Source organism: Galleria mellonella, unplaced genomic scaffold, assembly GCF_026898425.1.
Source record: "Galleria mellonella isolate WM207_F2 unplaced genomic scaffold, CSIRO_AGI_GalMel_v1 utg78, whole genome shotgun sequence".
NCBI classification, from domain to species: Eukaryota; Metazoa; Arthropoda; class Insecta; order Lepidoptera; family Pyralidae; genus Galleria; species Galleria mellonella.
Genome location: NW_026442151.1, coordinates 4,067,067 through 4,088,850, shown reverse-complemented (window position 1 = coordinate 4,088,850; position 21,784 = coordinate 4,067,067). Strand labels below are relative to the sequence as shown.

At 31.7% G+C, this 21,784-nt stretch overlaps 1 protein-coding gene across 1 annotated transcript; it reads right to left on the bottom strand.

Moving 5' to 3' along the window:
* Positions 1-17,605: 17,605 nt before the first annotated feature.
* Positions 17,606-21,416, bottom strand: LOC128202180 (uncharacterized). The gene is made up of 3 exons (XM_052901494.1): positions 18,758-21,416; positions 18,339-18,391; positions 17,606-17,710 (listed from the first exon to the last, which is right to left on the bottom strand). Exons 1-3 carry the CDS (start codon positions 21,414-21,416, stop codon positions 17,606-17,608), a joined length of 2,817 nt encoding a protein of 938 aa, XP_052757454.1.
* Between the last annotated feature and the right edge of the window lie 368 nt (positions 21,417-21,784).

Genomic DNA, 21,784 nt, shown 5'->3' with positions numbered 1-21,784 from the left:
AGGAATATAAGGGTAACTTTGCGGTCACCGTATTACATTTATGATTTGTTCCTGTATTAAACATGGAAGGTACGTAATAGGAAACGTATTTTCACCATACAAAGTAACTAGTTACATATTTGTCGCTTTAAAGTGACGGTTTTCAATTTGTTCATACTTTATTGTATCTTACATTTCATCGTCATCTGTTCTGATAATGTCCTAATCAGGACATTTATTATTAATACTTTTTTATCGATTGTTAAAATAACTATTTTAGTATTAAATTTTTTTTTCTGATTATATTTGTGAGCTTATTGCTAGACATCACATCTAGAAATTTTTATTTAACATGGTATAATTGAGATTGTGTTTCACAAAACTTCAAATGTGGCAAAACATTTGAGGTCGGTATTGTTTGTAGTTCGATTTAAAAACTAAACTTTTGAACCAATTTAAATAAAATTTATATGGAAGCAATTCGTAAGTATATTTTTACAAATAAGAAATATTTTTTTTTAAATCGGTTTATAATAAAAGGAGTTATGAGGTAAGAAACATAAAGAAACACAACCGAACCTCTTTCGTTTTAAAGTTGGTTGATAGCATTTTTTGTCTACGATAATTCCTTTAATTTAAATAAAATTAGTATCATTTGGTTTACAATGAAATGAAAGTAAAGTAATTACAAGTATTCATCAACTATAGTCGTTGTCGTGAATGTAAGACTCGGTACATCTTTATTTCGCCGAGTAGAGAAGTAATCTAAAGAAAAAATAAATACCATTATAATAAAACATCAACGAAACCAAGAAGATATCATATAATGTACTAAAAATAAAAAATCTAAGATAAAACATACAATTGAATTTATGACCTATTTTTAATATCTTTTAAAAAATATCTATACCTAGATATGAAACAAGAGAACAAGCTATAGTTAGATACGTCAAATTCAAAATAATACGAGTAACAACTATTATTTTTTGCATAATAATAACTACATCGATTACTGCAAACACGTACATTGTAATAATGAACAGTTCAACGATAAATAGAAAGTTAAAATAAACTAGATTTGATAAATGGTTACCTATTACGTCGTAACTGTTTTACAACCTGGCAATTGGGTCTAGACCGAGTCAAATAAAATAAAAAGTGCGTTGTTATTTCTATTTTTCAAATCTAGTCCATTATCAAAGTTTGAATTGAAGGTGAAAGAAATGATTGCTCAATTCCTAAATGTATTAATTTTGTTTTATTGAACAAATTTATAAATATAGTATCGCCGTGTGTGCCCTTTCATAGAATGGGCCACCCCTTGTTTTCCCATGGGTGTCGTAAGAGACGATTAAGGAAGAAAGGTCTCTAAAAGCTTAACTGCGGTTGCCAATCCGCCTGCCAAGCGTGGCAACTACAATACAAGTTTCAGAAATAATAGATTCTCAAAATATTTTTGTATCATTTCTATTTTCAGAAATTTTGTCTAATCAATAGTAAATTAGATTTCTCCTCTAATAGGAAGAGAAAACCATATATTCTCGTAGACTCATGTCTAGTAGTGGGCCATAGGTTGTAATCGAAGTTCGTGGTTCATATTCCTGAATTAGATATATCTAATTCAACACATAGGCATAGAGGAAATGTATTATGGTATTTATTAAAGTGAACTTCAGTCAACAATAATTATACTGGTACGAAACCCTTTTTATGCGAGATAAACTCACGTTTGACCAGTTTTTTATTTATCTAAACTGCCAATAGTAATTTGAATTGAATCCCACGTATTCATTTCATGCATGAGATGCTTCATAGAATAGTGATTAATTGGTAACTATTACTATGCAAACAAGATGCTGTTACGTAAAGTATCGTATATTGTATGCAGCTACACAAAACAAATCTGTGTGTCGCTTGCAAAATTTAATATAAATATTGAATAAACCTTATATTAAAGGAACCCTAACACTGTTTCAATGAACGTGTATTTATTTAGAAAAAAATTATCAAGACTTATCCAAGAAAGTTTGAGTTAAATCGGAATCATTAATATCCTTTTAAGAAACTACTTTACTAGTGAAATTAAACATTCTCCCAAATAAACATGACACGGCAAAATATTTTGATAACTACACATTAGTAAATAAATAAATAAATATTACAAATTGATAGCTTACACAACACATTCATTTTGAAGTAATGTAACTTTGTTTCAATCATGTATTTAAAGAATTTAAAACATGTCCTATATTTGAGGTCACATTTGACGGTCGCCGTATTAGACTGACAGGCATGGCTAACACCAAGGTTGTAGTTATTGACAGCTATCTAATTGTAGTGACATAGGGTATAAAATTAATTTTAATAATATTACTTTTAGTTAAGTTCCTTTAGTGGCCACAGAATTTATACTTCCATTAGCATCATCACCATATCAGCCTTTAACTGTCCACTGCTGAACATAAGCCTTCCCCATAAGTGAAGTTTTGCCTGTAGTTGCCACGCTTGGTAGGTGGATTGGCAACCGCAGTTAGGACTTGTAGATATTTTAAGAGGGACGCTGCTGCCCGTCCCTCGATCTCCCTTGGTCGTCTCTTATGACACCCACCAGTGGGTGGCCTATTCTATGCCGGGATTACACAGTAACTTCTATACGTCCATAACTCATTATTATTAGCCTTCAAAATACTAATCATTAGTTAAGTAATTTAAATATTATTTTTTTTACATTTATATGTATTCTTTATCGCACTAAAACATACAGTAATAACAACAAGTTAATAATAGAGTTAGCAATAGCTTAGGTGTACACTTATCTATCAAAATAAATGTAAAAAAATATTATCAAATATTAATAAAGATAAAAAATGAATTAAAGATTTAATTTAAACTGCTGGTCCAAAATAAAAAAAAGCATGGAACAGGTAGTTAGTAATCTATTATATTTTTAAATTTTAATCAAAATTACTGTATGTAAATACTTCGAAATAGTGACAGTAATTTTCAGGTAGTCAATTATTTTTTAGATACTCTGGACCCAGATTCAGTGTATTACTTAATAGTATATATACTTTTATTTTAAATGTTGCAATCCCGCCAACGTCAATAGATAAATTAGTAATAAATTAAGAAGAAATTTTTATTACTATCATAATAATTATTATTGTGATTATTATATTCAATAAATTATGTTAATTTTATGTAAATGACACATTGAATACCCATATAATGACATTGTATATTATGATTATATCATATTAATGGTATAATAAATTATGTAAATATAATACAAAATATAATATTTTTTCTTTATATCTTCTTTGTATTTTTTAATCAACATAATCAAATACATCTTCATATGGGGAAATATAAAAAATAATACAGGTTTAAATCAAGTAATACGCGAATATAATCAATTCACTTGATGTATAATATAATGTCTATATAAATTACATGAGAAACACTACCGCAAAGTGTTCTATCCAATTTATAGTCGTAGCGAATGCCACACGAGTGTTGGCAATGTCAATATTTGATAGAATGTCGTAATCCAAATATTATTTTAATACCCGTAGGCGTATTAGATTGGAAAGTTATTTCAATGATTGCAAATCAATTATATAGAGTATTTTAGGGTGTCGGTTGTTATTTTGCGTAAGTTGTTTTAAATTCTATAGTGCAATACTGTTTCGTGCGTAGACTAGAGTCATCAAGAAGTTAATTGATAGTAAGTGAGTAGAATATGTTACGTATACATAATTGAATGCTTAAGTATTTTCCGAAAGGAAACGCCGTTTGTTTTTTTTTTTATTATACACGATGTTTTTTTTTTATGGGTGTAAGTGGAATGGTAACCCCGCCTGTGCTAACGGGATACGCTGGCGGAGCACCAGTGAAGGGTGATCGATGAGAATAAAAAGAGGCCGTTAGTCAATCATGATGAATTCATCAGGAATTAACCATGATAGTTTCCAGGGGGAACCGCGAGGAGGTCGACCTGGTTGGGTATATTGCTAGCAATGGGATTCTCAATCTCCATTACTAACAATCCCTTTCCCTCCTACGATGTTTTATTATTAAATGTTTCATATGTACACATTATATTTTAATTGTAAGAATTAAAATATTTTGGGGGAAAGGAATTGTTAATAATGGGGTCAAATGGCCCCATTACTAGCAATATATCAGGTTGACCTTAATGCGGTTCCTTATGGATAATATATAATTCTAGTTCAAGTTAGGCTGACTGACCTGCTTTTATTCATATCTGTTATCTCTCACTGGTATCACGCCAATGTATACCTACAACGTAGGCAGGGTTACCGTTCACTGTCACTCAAAAAAAAAAAAACATAAACTAATAATTATAGAATTCACATGTATTTTAAACAATTAAGGGCCTCGGATTGTTTCAATCCGGTCAGTCTTACAGTAAAAATACACAGTGGTACACGTTAAATACATTTTTGTATTTTTTGCAATCAACAACGTTCATTTCCGTATTGGCTCTATAATAAATTTGTTGCCATATAAAATATTGTTTTTTTGCAGAGAAAATTTTTAAATAATTAAAATATTTAAAAATAGTTTCTAAAAATTTTCAACGAACGGAATTTTTTATATAAACAGTAACAGCTATTAGAGAAGGTCTTCTTATGATTTATCCCAACTTAGCATGATATCTAATAATATAACTGTCTTAAATTAATAAAAGAGCAATATATAATGCAGTTCAAAGTACATGAACGAACATTCAATCCCCATAGTGTTAATGTCATGTCATGTAAATGTTATAATCACTTCGTCATGTAGCAGATAATGTCATACATAATAGTCATTTAGATAACTGTTATTAATTATTTAAATAGCATATACACTAATTAATACCTCTCAAGCCATTTTATCCGTCAGCTATATCGTAAATACAAGGAATAAATCAGGTTTACCCTCCCTCTTCTACAACATATGTTTATTGACAAGTTACAACCAGTAGACAAGCTTGTTACTATTTTCAACAATTTAATATCAACGCGAGTGGGACACAGATAGGTAAATATGCAGACACTTTTTACACAAAGTCTTCTAGTTTTTTTTTTATACAACTTAGAATGGCAAATAAGCTGACGGCCCACTTGATGAAAAGTGGTAACCGTCGCCTATAGAAATGAGCAGTACCATGGATATAACAGAGTATACAGTTTCGCCCATGATACCCCCCATGCGTTGCCATTCCTGAGGACTCAGATGTTATTCCTCTGTACCCAGTAAATTCATGCCATATCCCACCCTTCAAACCGAAACACAGCCATGCAAACACAACTGCTTCACTGTTGAAACACGAATGGGACAGAGGTACCCAAGCAATCGACTTTTGTACAAAGTCTCCCTCTTTTGGGAGATAAAATATAAAAATAAAAAATCTATATGCATCTAAAGTAGAATTTTTAACACAACACACATTTTCTCTAAAATATATATTTATTTTACGATTAGTTACTCACACTTACTACGAGCATTTAGTAAGATTATGGAATTAAATATTTCTAAAAAAACATTTTATTTCGTACATTAATGTGTTCTTAGTAGTCGTACGAGTAGGTGCGGTTACAATAACTTTAATGGATCAAAACAATTTTTATGATTATTGTTTATAGTTTACCACAAATATTCAGGTTAAAGAATAAATTTCTAAGTACCTAATTTAATTAAACATAATAATGAACACTAATATCAACAATATAAATAACTTTATTTAAAATGTAAGTAAGTAAGTATATTTTACTCAAAATTAAATTAAAATAGGTATTTGTTAATTAAAAGTAAACAGTGTCAAAGAATAAACTGGGTAAATAATATTTTATATATTAATACCGTCATTTAAATTAAATTATGCGAAGTATTTCAAATACTCAATCGTTAATATAATAATTCAAAATTATTAATTTGCAGAAATAATTGGATGTGACCTATTCGATGATTTGTCACGTTTTAGGTGTGTATTTGTAATATATTCAATATAATAGGTAATGTGTTATTTATAATTTTAACAACGTTTAAGTAGGTCGCTGTGTTTCGATCCGAAACATAGATTTATTTCCTTTACATTTTTATTGTAAAAAAAAAAATATTAAAAGTTTACAGTAAAAAAGTATAATTAAAAATGGCTCCGTAAGGAAGGAACAGGATTAATACGTGGTTTTATTTTATAAAATTTCCCGAAGTAATATTATCCACCGAATAAACTGCGGAGACAAATTAACTTTCTTCTCGGACTATCCACGCTGTTTATTTTGTATACAATAAAAAATTACCCATAACATTTAAGAACTATTGATTTTATTTTATACATATATATTATATTACCTAACATAATAATTTTTAAATATAAATTAATAATATTTAATTAATACCTAAATAGCTGAAAGCATTCAGATGAAATAGTTTTATTATTATTTTATATATTAATTTATGCGGACAAAATTGAAAAATAAAGTTAAATCGCTGAACGGTTATAGTAGCAAATATGTGGTATGTAGATAGACCACGTACTATATTTTATATAGAATATTTTCATACTCTAATAAACGTGGATAAAACCACAACATAGCTGTATTTATTTATTCATTAGTATGCGCATGTATACATGCGTACATGGCGGACTTAATGCTAAAAGCATTCTCTCCGAGGCAAACTTAAGGATGTGACAGATTGCTCGAATGCGGTACTAATAATATTTGACATACATACATGTTATAATTTACATGTATAAAAAAATTAATAAATATATATAATAAAAATACACATATATATGATATAATACACGAAAATGAAAATAGATAGTACTACTCGGACAAAGTAGAAAAAAAATAAAGCTGTAGTATGTGATTTTGTACCCGCTAAATATAATTAATTTTTTTTTTCATTTATATCAAAAGAAATGAATGCAATATGAAAGTCTATTGTGTTATGATAAGATCCATAAATTCCTTAAAAAGAATTAGTATATATTTTTTGTGTAAAGATTATTTATAAAAAGCGCCGAGAATATTGTGATGAGAAGAGAAAGCTAACCGTAGATATTTAAAGTAGACACGTCACAATAATAATGTAAAAAAAAAATTAGAAGCGTCAATGACCTCGATAGGTTTGTTGCTACTAGAACGATGTGCAAAAAACTCGGGAAACGAAAAAGATGTTAAAAAAATTGAAAATCTTTCTTAATTCTCTTAATCTTTTATAAAGTAGTTAGTGGTATTGATTGACCTGATGTCCCAGGACAAGCTTTTAACTATCTTGTGAAAAGTGTTTCCTACTTATAAATATATAAAATCGTAAGGGGCACTCTTCCAAGCCAAAACTTCAATTTATAAAAAAAATGCACTAAGGAATATTCTTAGTCAAATACAATTATTAAACTATAATTATTTCTAAAAGATAAAGTAAATTAATGTATCTGCCATTTCATGTAAGAAACATAAAACCTGAGAATTTATTAAGGACAGGAATATAAGTACGAATAAAACACGTTTCTTCTAATCTTCGATGACATAATGCTGATCAGGACTTTAGCTACGGACAATGTTGCAAGCTACGGCCCCTTTCGTGACCGACCGCAAATGCCCGGAAGCCAGTGACCCACTTCTAAGTTTCGTGGCCAACTACATCGCACCCATGGCTTTTTCGTGACAAGTTGCATCGGCTTTTTTTAAATTTAATAGGATATTTTATTTTGGCATCCACATATTCATTATTAATAAATAAATAATGAAATTTTAGTCCGCGAAAAACAGGATTTAAATCGTGATAAAAACAGGAATTAAATAGCGAACTGCTGTTTTGTAGTCACGTTAGATTAACAATATTTGAATTTAGAATAAGAAATCGTATATACATGTATATCAAATGAAAAATTCAAAACATTGCCATTGACAGAAAAAATAAAAAGTAATTAAGACTAGGAAAGATCAGAAATGAGGAAAAGTTTTTAGAAAAAACATTATGGATAATTAAAGGGTAGAAAAAGATCAAGAATAGACTGTTTCATAAACAAACAGTCAATCATGGCAAAACCAGAGGAAGACTTTGTACAAAAGTCGATTGCTCGGGTACCTCTGTCCCATTCGTGTTTCAACCGTGAAGCAGTTGTGTTTGCATGGCTGTGTTTCGGTTTGAAGGGTGGGATTTGGCATGAATTTACTGCGTACAGAAGAATAACACCTGAGTCCTTAGGAATGGCAATGTATGGGGGGTATCATAGGCGAAACAGTATACTCAGTTATGTGCATGGTACTGCTCATGTCTATAGGCGACGGTTACCACTTTCCATCAGGTGGGCCGTCAGCTTGTTTGCCATTCTAATGTATAAAAAAAAACTAATTATTTTTATTTAAAAATGACTGAACTAATTTTTATGAAATTTTTATGAGACCAATTTGAAAGTATATCCTGTACTTTCAGATTGGTATAAAAAAATAATTTTGCAAATCGGTTTATAAATGACAGAGTTCTGAGATAATAAACATAAAAATAATACAGTTGATCTAAGACCATCTTCTTTTTATGAAAATTAATCCGAAAGAGAGTTAATACTAGAGTGACAGAAAATGAAGGTGTTTGAAAAAAAGTAATATGTAATAAGGGCAAGATAATAAAGATGACTTTTAATTGTTAAATCAAAAGATAAAATTATCAACTGCTATTTTATAACTAAATCATTAAAAAATCATAACCATCTTTTTTGTTTCTCCACACTCGGGTAAAAATAGTAATATAATACACATCCAACCCACAACACTCTATTACCACTAAATTGATACATCATTGCTGCATCTTTTGCTATCTAATTACCTGATCTTAATTAATATTAATAAATCAATGAAAATAAATGATTATTTATGTCACGCAACGAAGTCATTAGTTCCCAAATCAGTTTCATTTGCCGCGTGATGCTCTTGCAAGAGCTACATAATTGAATGTAACTTGAGCAATGTGTCGTCACTTCAATCTACCTGTTTGGGATCCAAAATTATTGAGTATATTAATTAATATAAACCGGTTTGATGTTTAGTAAAAAAAATATGGATTACATTATAGCATACAAATTTATAGTAGGTATTAATCATCTTTATTAATGTGAGAAGTGTTCTGGACCATATAAAGTTAATATTATTAATAATATACTTAGTAATAGAACTCAGGAATAGTTTTCTTTTACTATAATAGTGGCAAATAAGCATAATAAATGTAAAGCAAGACTTACTTGTAAACGGGATGTGGGAAAGATAATTTTTGCACGAAACCTTTTGATTTAAATATATTTTGGGATGCTATTCAGTAATTAAAAAAGATAGTTTTAAAAATTGTAATTCTTTAGTTAAAAAAAAAAAACAGATCCGCGCAGCGCAAGACTTCTTCAATCGCGAGGTTGTGGACGGTATCTCACGTCGCTTCTGGAGGCCTGATGGTAAGCAATTATGGACGCCTGTAACACCAGGGTGGTCACGTGTTTGCTGCTGACCCATTTATCGTGCCCCTTTTAAAGAACCCCATATTGTATGATCGGAGGAATTTCTTCTAAAACTATGTTATAATGCTATATAAGAAATTCTTCAAAAAATAAATAAAATACACAGGCCGTCGAAAGTCGAAACGCAATACATGCATTGATAATAAATCATATCATTCCAAATGATAGCAGTAAACTCACCCTTTGTTAAGTTAGATTTTAATTTACTCGGAAAAATGGGGGCTAACTCATAAATACGTCTTGCTGGCCCATTATGGATTATAGTAATATATTTATGTCTCGATATATTTAGTTCATGTTAAGACTCAACATATTTCAATAATAATAATAAATATCAAACAATCACACCAACTGTATGAGCATAAAGAGTTTTTTTTTTTAATATTATGAGGTACTAGGCAATGAAGACACAGATCCGAGCCAATTTAGAAAAAATTGTTCCTCAAAATTGGCTCGACCGATAGTCGAGTACGGAATCTCATCTATACAAAACCCACTATTGCATTACGGAGATAGTCATTTCTTAATTTAATGTGACGTACCTACCTCCTTAAAATATCTTGCGTAATGTAACAGATTTACTATTATTAAGTTATTGTAACTTAAGTATGCCCTTAGTAGTAAAGATACTTTTGGACGGTTCTAAAATTTATTCAATATTGTAATCAAAACTCAGTATCTACCTGTAACAACCGCTTATATTGCGCAAGGGTTGTCATAGTTACGTTAGTACTAGTTTGATTCTCTCTATTGTATGACGCTGCATGGTCGAATAGATTAGCTTACTATAAGATCTTGACATAATTACACGGTTTACTTTGTTTGCTGTGTACATTTCGAGAACGTGATAATCATAAAAAAATTGTTATAAAAACCTATCTAGATATAATTATTTCGGCACGACACTATTGCTTTGTCATCCATTAAATATGATTTAATGATAGGTATGTTACAACAATCTCGTGTAATGATTATGTCGAATTTTTAATGTAATTTAAGATATCGGTAATATTACAATAGGATTTAATAAGCAAGCTTTTGTATATTGTTACTGATGCATTGTTATTCTATTAATTTTTAATCTATTAGACAAACGAGGTATTATATGGTCCATTTAAAAAAAGTAATTTAGTTGGCGAGTAACGACACAACTGTTCTTAAATATCATCATCATCACATCAGTCTTTAACTGGCCACTGCTGAACATAAGCCTCCCCTTTGGGAGGTTGAGCTAGTAGTTGCCACGCTTGACAGGCAGATTGGCAGCCACGGTCAGGCTTTAGGGATGTTTTAAGAGGGACGCTGCTACCCATACCTCGCCCTACCTTAGTCGATTATTACGACACCCACGGCATAGGAAAGGGTGGCCATTCTATGGCGGGACCACACGGCCAAAAATATATGTTTACAGTAATAACATTTTAATCAAATAGAGTACATTATTCAGTATGTAAAATGAGAAATGATCTTTTTTAATAGATGAGGATGGAAACATGTACTCGCCTATGCTATTGGTATACGATGTCGAAGCATAAAAAAAAAAAGTAAAAATGAAACCATGATGATGAATTCAGACCAATTGGTTCATCGAGGCGAATTTACTAGAATTAAACATAATAGTTTTCAGGGGAGATTATCTGAAAGTCGATGTGATAGTACAAATTACTAGCATTGAGGACTAACCATCTCATTCCTCCGATCCCTACTTTTCCTTTTATTCCTATTTTGGTTGAAAGATATGGAAAAATGTCAGATAAATGTATAACAAAATAGCTACAATAATGAGAATGTGCAGGAATGCTGGCACTATAGGAGGCCTAGACTTTACTATTAAAAAAGTAACATTCCAAATTCAAATAAGTAGGCACTTACGTAATATTAAAAATGTCCGATACCTGCAATATACTCGCTTTAGACTTATAGAATGATATTATTATATAAATCTCTAAATGCAATAACAATATCATACTATGCAATCATAAACTACTTAATAATCTATTATTACATTTATTAACTACTAAAAAAATTGAACGGCTTCGGTAAAAGTACACAAGCCTGTGTCCGCGTCTCTGTTTACATGTTTATAGGTATATATTTTTTAATTTAATAATTAAAAAATTCAATAACTAATAATAGATATAATGTCATCATATCAGTCTTTAACTGCCCATTGCTGAACATAAGTCAACTTGGGGGGTTTTGGCAATTGTTGCCAGGCTTGGCAGGTGGATTGGCAATTAGGATTTGGAGATGTTTAAAGAGGGATACTGCTGCCTATCCCTCGTTTACGTTTACCTTTATGGATGACGGTGTGATATATATATATATAATTGTTATTACAAATATATTTGATTTTTGCTTATTATACCAAAGATATTCATCCAATACAAACCTCTACTATCTATACGAAATGAAAAAAGTATGTAGACAGATAATGTGTAATCGATGTTATACAGCTGTATATATACAGACGTAAAAAGTAAGAAAAGGTTAAAGAAGTTTATCTGAGGAGCGGAGTTTATTAAGTTTGCAAGATACAGTCCCCGAACCCGAAAGAAAAAGGTCAGGTTGGAAACACAGAAACTGCAGATTGGGTGTAAAGTTTTGCGTTAATTTCTATTGTATCTATTTATTCTCTATATATGTTTTTTTTTTTTTATCTATTCATTAATATTTTTAAACAGAAACGTATGTTGATGGTAAAATTTATGTTTGGAACTTTTAATGAATAAATAGTATTAATAGTGTATGGTAGTAATAAAAACGTATTCATTTTAAATATATTACAAATAAAGCAATATTATTTTTAAAATGAAAAAGATTTCCAGGTGAAGTCGTAACTATTTACGAAAAATACAAACTTAGCAACTTCATTATATTCCCGTTATATATTTATATGAACACAAAGTTATATTGTTTAATCTATATTACGAACATTAAAGTTGACTTAATTTTTTTAAATTAATAATTAATATTCGATAAAATATGTCCAATTCTTCTTATTTAACACAATATGTGTAAAATGCCTTTATAATCAGACAGATTACCCTCTTGTATTATTAACTATCTAATTTTTATTTTATTATCATTAAAATTTAAGATACTAATACATATTATAATAAAAACAATAGAACAATAAATTAAAGTTAATATAAAATTCCTTAAATACTAATAACAATTAAAAGTAATCTCCCAACGCACCACACCGAGGCAGCGTACCCAACATACTGGCAGCATTACCTCTTTGCATTTTTTATTTTATTTTTATGAATTACTCGTAATCTAGTCTGAATTCGCACGGGTAGATAGAATATTCGAAAATAGCTTTCTATAGGTGAAAATTTTTTTTAAGTCGGTTGAGTTGTTTTCGATTTTATCCGTTACAAACAAATACATTAGTATAAATAGGATTATAGATATTTCTGTAAGTAATTATTACTTATTTATATTTTACCGTATGTAAAACTGCTTATTATGTATGGTAAAATCAATGGACTAACCTGAATCAACAGACAGACACAATGATTTAGGTAGACACAGTTAAAAGAGTCGAACTAATTTTATTTTGCGTTTATTATAGTAGCTAGACACTTAGATAATTGCTAGTTCTGATTGACATTTTAATTATTTGTGAAAGTGTACTAGATATTGTCGATTTGAAATTTAATCAAAAGAACTCGTTAGATAATAGAATAAATATTTATTTCTGATTAGAATAATTATTCTTATAAATAGATTTATCTATACATTGTATCGTATTATAATATATCAGGCGTTAGCTGACCACTGCTGAACATAGCCTCCCCCATAAAGGAGGTTTTGCCACAGTAATTGTGAAAAACGGACATTCTTTTGAATTTATTTATATTTTAAATATATACGGTACAGAGCGAGACGTACATTTCATATAGTGTTGGTTACAGATGAAAATATGTAACCTTGTGTGAAAAATTATTTTAATTCGTTTTATTAAAATTATTATGTTCCTAACAGATGGCGTTTATACTATTAATAAGAGCGAAATAAAATCTATAATAGAAGACAAAATAATAATTTTTAAAATGTTATCTATCTGTATATTTGTTCAAGTAACACGCAAAAACCTATACTATCTATAAATAGTTTATTTAATTAGTTATCCTACTTCCAAAATCCAAGCATATGATGTCAAGGGTATAATAGTTCATGATATTTTTATATATTTTCTAAATCCAATTATGAAATGATTGTACATATTCGCAATATATTAGGAATCATAAAGCTCTCGAATCAAGTTGACATTCAAATAATCGTGACAATCATGATCGGAGGAGGATAGTTCAATTATATGGTATAAAAATAAACATCATCATTAATCGACCCCGCCCATTGAATTCGATTTTCAATCGATTTAAAAAAAAAAGTTCTCAATTCCGTTGTATTTTTTTTTAATATTTGTTACTTCACAACTCTGTCAGGAGAACACAACTTTTTTTTAATATTTGTTACTTCACAACTGATTCGGATTTCTGTTTTGCATGGAACGGTAAACGGTATTAGAAACCCTTTTATAAGACGACGAAGACGACAGGTCTTCTGACCCTCCTAGCGGGAGGGTTAGGTGGGAGCCTTAGGGTGGACCCATTTGCCCCGGCTTCAACTTCGAGGGCGACTATCACCGGGCTACTGGAAATCTTTATATAACAATGGCGTCATATAAAATCTTGACACTAGAGGGCGTCGCTTTCATTAATCAGCATTGCTCAGTCAAATCCGGTATAACCGGTGTTACTAGATATTGGTACAAATGATATTTATACCAATCAATTAGCTTATTTGTAAGTATACAAAATTACATTAAATTGATCTTATTGAATCCATACATCCACTAATAAAAAGACATTATCCCTCATTTAGTATCAATAATTTGCCAGTTGAACTTGTCAGTTAACGCAGTTAAGGTTTAAATTATTCAATTAACTTTTAAGTGAGAATTGTTCAATAAAAGTCAGTGTCATATCACAGTTCATACGATGCTATTATAGCCATACATATTGTAGTGTTGGTAATAACTGGGTAAATCAATATAATTGCCTATACTTAGTAAATGGTGATATGACTGCCTACGAAGAAGCAGTAATTCGGGTATAAACTGTTATATTTTGGGATTTTGTATATTTATTATAGCTTAATAAGAATAAATATGTCACGATTTTTTTTATCATTTTTATTATGTTTAAAATTATTAAATTTTTAATTCAAGATTTTATTCTCTTTTTATTTTATTTGTTTGCTATTGTAGCTATGTGGTCCCGACATAGTATAGGCCACTCTTTTATTTCCCATAAGTGTCATAAGAGATGACAAAAGGAACTTAATTTTCGAGGGACAGCCAGCAGCGTCCCTCTTAAAACCAAATTGTGGATGTTTAGCAATGGACAGGTAATGGCTGAAATGATAATAAAAATAATATTGTAGTTATAGACACTAGATTAATATAATTTTATTTTGGTATAATACTCCGAAAAATAAAACTTTACAAGCTAACAAATCCATGAGACGATGCTATATAGTATTATTATATTTGTCTATTAAAAAAGAAAATAATTCAACATAATACGAGTATAGAGAAAAAGGTATCTATTAAACGAGATCATCCTTTTTTCAATTCAGACTTCAGAAAATGACGGTTTTTAATTCGATTGTATTTTTTTATGTTTGTTAGCTCATAACTCCGTCACTTATAAACCAAATTGGATTTTTTTTTATTTTTCGAATGGATATACAGATTAATTCCATAGAAATTTTATCAAAATTGATGTAGTAGTTTAGTTTTAAAATCAAAATTATTGATTTTACCACAATTGAAATCAGTGCTTTTTGCGAAACAAAATCTTAAACTTTATTTACATTAAATAAAGAATTATCTTATATTTAATGTAAAATGGTATCAATAACTTTTGTAAGTATATTACTATTTATAGCATAATAATATCGAACACATCATAAAATGCTAAAAAGTAAGCAAAATATACGTACATTTTTTTACATGGGCAATAAATTTGTATCAATTTCAATTTTAAAGTTTTATAAAGCTGTTATAATATACTATTAACCTGAGTGCTTATATTTCAATTCCAATTCTGACTACTTTTTCATTTTTAACACTAAAATATACAATACATTATTATTTCAATACAATCATCATATATATTGAACCCTTCAGGATAAGTTTCTTCTCCGTTATTCTCAGCTGAAATTACATTTCTAACTGGGCAGTAGATTAATAAAAAGATACCATTCAAAGATGCTTATAATTAAGTTTGAACTCTTTGGAATCAACTTCCAGCAACAGTATTTCCGAACCGATACGACAACATAACCGTAAAGAAATGAGCATATTTTATGTTAAAAGGCCGGCAGCACACCTGCAATGCCGTAGGTGTTGTGGGTGACCATGGGCGGCGGTAGTCACTTAGTCGCATCAGGTGAGCCGCATGCTCGTTTGCCCCGTGTTGTAAAAATATCTGTTTTATGTAATATGTTATAATATGCTTTACTTATATATATATATATATATATATATATATATATATATATTATACACGTAAAAATTCTACTTCAGTAATCTGTCTCAGTGCTATCTCTTGAACAGTGTCGTAGCTATGGCTTTGTTTTATACTCAGCATATATTTTTAGTAGAAAAAAATATTTTTAAAAAGTAATATATCTCCCACTATTTATATATTGATTTAAAACTATTGGTGAATGTAATATTACAGGTAGGTACCCTTTTTTGTCATTTCCGTTAAACGTTACCGTGACATATTTACATATACTCGTATCAGGTTGTTCACCAGTGGCTTGCTCTTGCTCAGTTACTTTTATCTTATAAATCTGTTTACATAATCAAGTATCATGTATTATTACTGATAGATTAAGTATGTTATAAATCAAAATGTTACTTGTTTCAGTTTACTACTGTACAAAGTTACTTATTTTACGTCTTTGAGTATATTTATGAGTACTTAAACGTATATCCGCCATCTTTAGATCCGTAAATATGATCTATATTAGTGTATCCGTATCCGCAAAATCCAGTTATCCTTATAACCAAATACTAATTTGTAGATAAGTACTTAATTTTTTTAAAAAATAATACTATTTTTTTGCCCGTTACTTCGTATGCGTGGAATTTAGAAGTAGAAAAGGCAATGGAATGTACCTATTATTTCTAGATGGTCTATAAAAATAAGACATATACAAGATTTTTAGTTAAACCTTCAGAAATATAACTGTGAAAATCGCATTTAATTTGGTGCAGTAGTTTTTGTGTTATGCCGGAACAAACATACATACATAGTTTTAGTATCTACACTCGAGAGCAATGAATCCGGGTCACTTAAAAACTTATAAATCTCGGAAAATAAGAATGCTAGTTTAATGAAATAAATAAACCCGCTTAAATGCAGAAATGGAAGCACGAGGAGGTAATACAAAGTATTAAAATTCAAGAAAATCATATTGTTGTACAAGAATGATTCATATTTTTGTTTTAAGGCGAGATCAGTAGTTTTTTTTTCTTTATGTAATTTTTAATAAATAAAATGCAGTGGCTTATAAATTTTATTACTTTCATTTAAGGGGTATTATATTGTCTTCTTTTTTTTATTCAATTTAGAATGGCAAACAAGCTGACGGCCCACCTAATGGAAAGTGGCAACTGTCGCCCATAGACATAAGCAGTACCATGGACATAACAGAGTATACCGCTTCGCCCATGATACCCCCCATGCGTTGCCATTCCTGAGGACTCAGGTGCTATTCCTCCGTACCCAGTAAATTCACGCCATATCCCATTCTTCAAACCGAAACACAGCCATGCAAACACACTGCTTCGCGGTTGAAACACGAGCGGGACCAAGATTTATAAGGCCATTAAGTTCATTTAGTCGCCTGTTACGACACTCACGGAAAAGAAAGAAGTAGCACGTTCCATCCTGGAATCACACGGCAAATGATTGGTTACTGTCATCTAAATGTGGACGTGAGTAGCACCGTGGATATTACAAAATACACAGTAATATCCATTCAGCATTTTCTTTCCTAAAGTCTTAGACGTTACACCTCGGGTTCGCCATTTTTGCCACTGTAAGCATTTGTTCGGCTTACCCCCTCTAGATCGACTCTTGTATGCCTCAATACTTCATTATTTTGTATCAAAATCTGACAATAATATAATAACAAAATTATAATTGTAATTTGACAATTTTAACAAACATTATTACTGAACAATTATTTAAAAATTGTTCAATCATGCAATAATAGGTTAGGAAATACTGATCACAGATTAACTTGCAATAACGTACCTAATAAGTTCGAATTATATATTTATAATATACCTAGTATCTTTTATAATTATATTTTTATGAAGTTTGCCAAATAGTAAAATAATATCCGAAACACAGATGAACAATCTCAATTGGTAATTTAACTGTGCCGTAATGTACAAATATTTTATAAATCGAAATATTTAGTCCATTTGTTCACGCAAAACTGGTTCGAAGATATTATCTCTGGTTTGTATTTCGACGTTTCAATGACATTCGTAGTTTCTGCACTGGCAATATCGGAAAGCTATAGATTAATGTATCTGTAGAAATGCTAACCTAATTATTATAAATTTGCGCAATTTTAATTTAAAACAATGACAATTGGGTTCGTTGTCAAATTTGTGTGTGCATGTTGCATAATTTTTAAACTTGACTCTGTGTATAATATTTATGATTATTATTTTAGACCTTCATTTTCCAATAATACGAGTAGATATAGAGACAAGTGCTGTTGTATTTACAATACTGCTAATGGCCAGCTCATTCCTTCTGTTTGTCTCTTCGGCATGAAGTCCTACAAGATACAATTCTCGTTCAAAGAATCTAGACATAATAAAATTAAGTAAATAATCTTATATCTCATTTCTTTTAATTCAATATAACATTAAAAAATTTAAAAATATATATATTTAAAGATAAAAAATTTCTTTAAGATCACTGCCAGCTGGTAGGGTGCCTAGGATACTTGCTGCATTTCCACGCTGAATAGCAATGGAAATGCGTTGACCAAAGTATAGGCCAGCCTTCTGGTCACCAGAGGTTTCCACCAGCCGGCGTGAGATCTCTTTGAAAAGATTCATGGCCTCGGGGCCCCACGGACCCAGAGTTTCAACTCCAAACGCCGCAAATATATATCCATTTCCAAGGGATGAATATTTACGGCGCTTGATAGACTCCTGGTGTGTTGCGGCGGCACCAGCCCTCTTGGATGTATTTTGAAGGTGAGACGGTGCCACCGTGTCGACGCAGGTGAAGTCCCATACAAGCGGACGTCCCATCCTCCAAGGTACCAAGGACATCCCGTCAGGTCTCTTGCCATCGTCACGTATCAAACCTGGAGGTTCTAGAATGGCAGGCACGCCCGCGGTGACAAGAGCCCGACGGAGAATGTCATTAATAGCTGAGTGGCGCAGCAAGCGCCCAGCACTCTTAAGGCAAGATAGGCCATGGTGTCCCAAGGCACTGACGTTGTCCCCACACCTGCAGTAATGGGGAGCATTCGTTTTGGCCCCCAATCTGAGAGAGATTGAGAGTCTAAACGTTGCGTTATCCAATAATGTTCCGATATGAGGTGAGGGAATTGTGTGTAACCAAAGGCCAGATTCCCATTTGGACACCGCGAGAAGACGGGCGCTTTCAGCAGAGTTCTGGGAAGAGTCTAGTAACGAAGTTCTGTATAAATCATTAATGGGCTCATCCCATTGCCTCTGGATTTTGGGATTTATGGGAGAAGCTACGTTGGGACAAGCCAGAGACCAAGCTTTTTTAGCCTCAGGCAGGTAAGCTATCTCGAAATCACCGAAAAAAGGTGTTAGTATTTTTTTCACGAGATTCTGCGTACCGTGCGCTGATGATAGAAAAGCTGGTAGGGAGATATGGGAGATTTGGCGGATTCCCAGGCCCCCATGCCTGACCGGCAAAGAGGCCTGAGTCCATATACGGTCTTCGAAAGTGATATTAAAGAGGGAGCTCAGAATGCATTTTATTTTTTCATCAAATTTTGCGGTGAGGTCTGGGTATTTCCAAAAGGGTGTACTACGAAGAACTTGAGTAAAATTGGGTACAAAAAGGCAGTATCGAATAATATTATATGCGATGTGAGTGTTGATATTTAGGAGGCGGTCGGAATTTGAACAGAACTTACTAATTTTGTTTTCGACAAAGCTGGGGAAAGATTCATCAAAAATAGGTGATCCAAGGAGGTGAAGTGAACTTTCATTTAATATTTTAATATTTGGAGCCAGGGTGTTAAATTTAGAGATTACTTCATCTTTATTAGATAAACTATCCGGAATGAAAAGTTCACATTTGGAAAAATTTAGTTCAAGCCCAATATGTTCGAATTCTTGTATTAGAATATGAAGGTCATCGAATACGGTGTTTACACTTCCTCCTAGGGTACCGTCGTCTAAATACCACACATTGAATTTCGAATTTAGAAGCCGAATAATTGGGTTAATTCCTAGGCTAAAAATGGCTGGTCCCAGAGGGTCGCCCTGCTGACAACCAACAGCCGAGAGTAAAGTATTATTTAAATACATAAGTTTAGTAGGTTCGCTATAACATTGCCAAAGGAAGTTGTAAATGTGAGGAATTTTTTGTTTAATTTGAGTTAACAGGGCGTCCCTACTAAGTGAATTAAAGGCATTCTTAACATCCACCTTTAGCAAAATATCGTTGGTAGATTTGGTAATGTATGTGCGGAGAGAGTGTATGGCTGCTTCACACCCACCCTTGGAACCGAAACCGAGCTGATATGGCTCAAATTCCTTTTTCAGGTTATGTGATATGGCTTTGCAGCAGATTTTAGCAGCAAGCCGTCTGTAGGTAGTACCTATTGCTATAGGTCTAACACCGCCGTCTTTTTTGGCGAGAGCGCAAAGGTTTGCACCGTATAAAATTTCGGTTATGCTCTCATTTATTTTTCCAGAGAGCATTAGGTTTACAAGGGCTGTTAAGTCCTCCAAAAGCGAGGTGCCGGCATCGCCTGGAGTACCATATAAGAGGTCTTTAAGGTGCTGAGGAGTAAGTCCATCTAGACCACCAGCAGACCCACTGTTGAAGGACTTAACTGCATGCAAGACATCCTGGGTTGAGGCGACGATATAGATATCTGTGTTTTCGGGTGCGTCAGGAAGGTTGAGGTTGGATGGCAAAGGTGGATGTTTAGAATGTAAAGCAGCAAGTGTAGATGGGATATTAGGAGCTACAGCATCATTGGAAAAGAGGAGACGGGCCGCACTTTTGACGTCTCCGTCATGCACTTTGCGTTCAACTTTTTTATAAATACTACTTCCATTGCGAAAAGTTGGATGTTTGAGGAGGTTTGAGATCCGATCAGATTCCAGTTCCGAGCTGCAACAGTTTGATTTTAATGAACTGGTTAGGGAAAGGTTTTTACGGTCTATGTCGGCATGTAATATACGGTAAGGGAAAGTTAGTAAAAGCTCCCAGCTATGTTTCGAGTTATCTGAAACAGCAGTTTTTAGGCTTTCAGATAGTTTTTTCGCCACAGATGAACGGGCGGCTCTAGGTATTCTTTTTACAAGAGGGACAGAATGTTTTAATTGACTAAGTGTTTCATAGAAAGGCTTGTTTTGATTGTTCGAGTAGTTTAAAAATTGGGAAATAGGTTGTTCAGAATTTTGTTTATGTGTTTTACTGGCATGGATTCGGAGACCTCTCTGGCCTTTAAAAAAACGCGGCTGGGGACATATTGGGCATTGTATATCATTATCCTGTGATGCTGTAGATCCTGTGGGCTGTAATGGAACATTATTGGATAGCACATTCGTGGTTTGCTTAACGACATTCTCCATAAAAAAAGTACAAATAGAATATAAAATGCGTACGTTAAATTATTTTAAGAAATCACTTTACAGATATCTGTCCATACTATGTAAGCTATAAATTAATAAAATTCTACTTTACAATGTGTATGTGTGTATACAGGCACAGATATTTTGCAAGTGTATGAATGACATGGCTTATATTTCTCTCCGAACAATATATTTATGCACTGGACGAAAGTAATCGATAAATATAAAAGCAGTGGAACCGTAGAGATAGAACCTTTATTGATATTTAATTAAAAAAAAATATAATAGTAAGTTCTGAATTTGATTATATTTAGCCTTACTAATATTACAAATGTTGAAGTGCGTTTTGCTTGTTACCTTTTAAATCA

Bases quoted from the DNA above. Each gene is read 5' to 3' on its own strand.
- LOC128202180 (XM_052901494.1), bottom strand. From the start codon at position 21,416: ATGGAGAATGTCGTTAAGCAAACCACGAATGTGCTATCCAATAATGTT. The intron at 18,392-18,757 runs GTAAATATTCAT...TGTATCTTGTAG, and splicing joins CCAGGAGTCTATCAAGCGCC to GACTTCATGCCGAAGAGACA. The intron at 17,711-18,338 runs GTAAATACAACA...TATTATTGTCAG, and splicing joins AGCTGGCCATTAGCAGTATT to ATTTTGATACAAAATAATGA.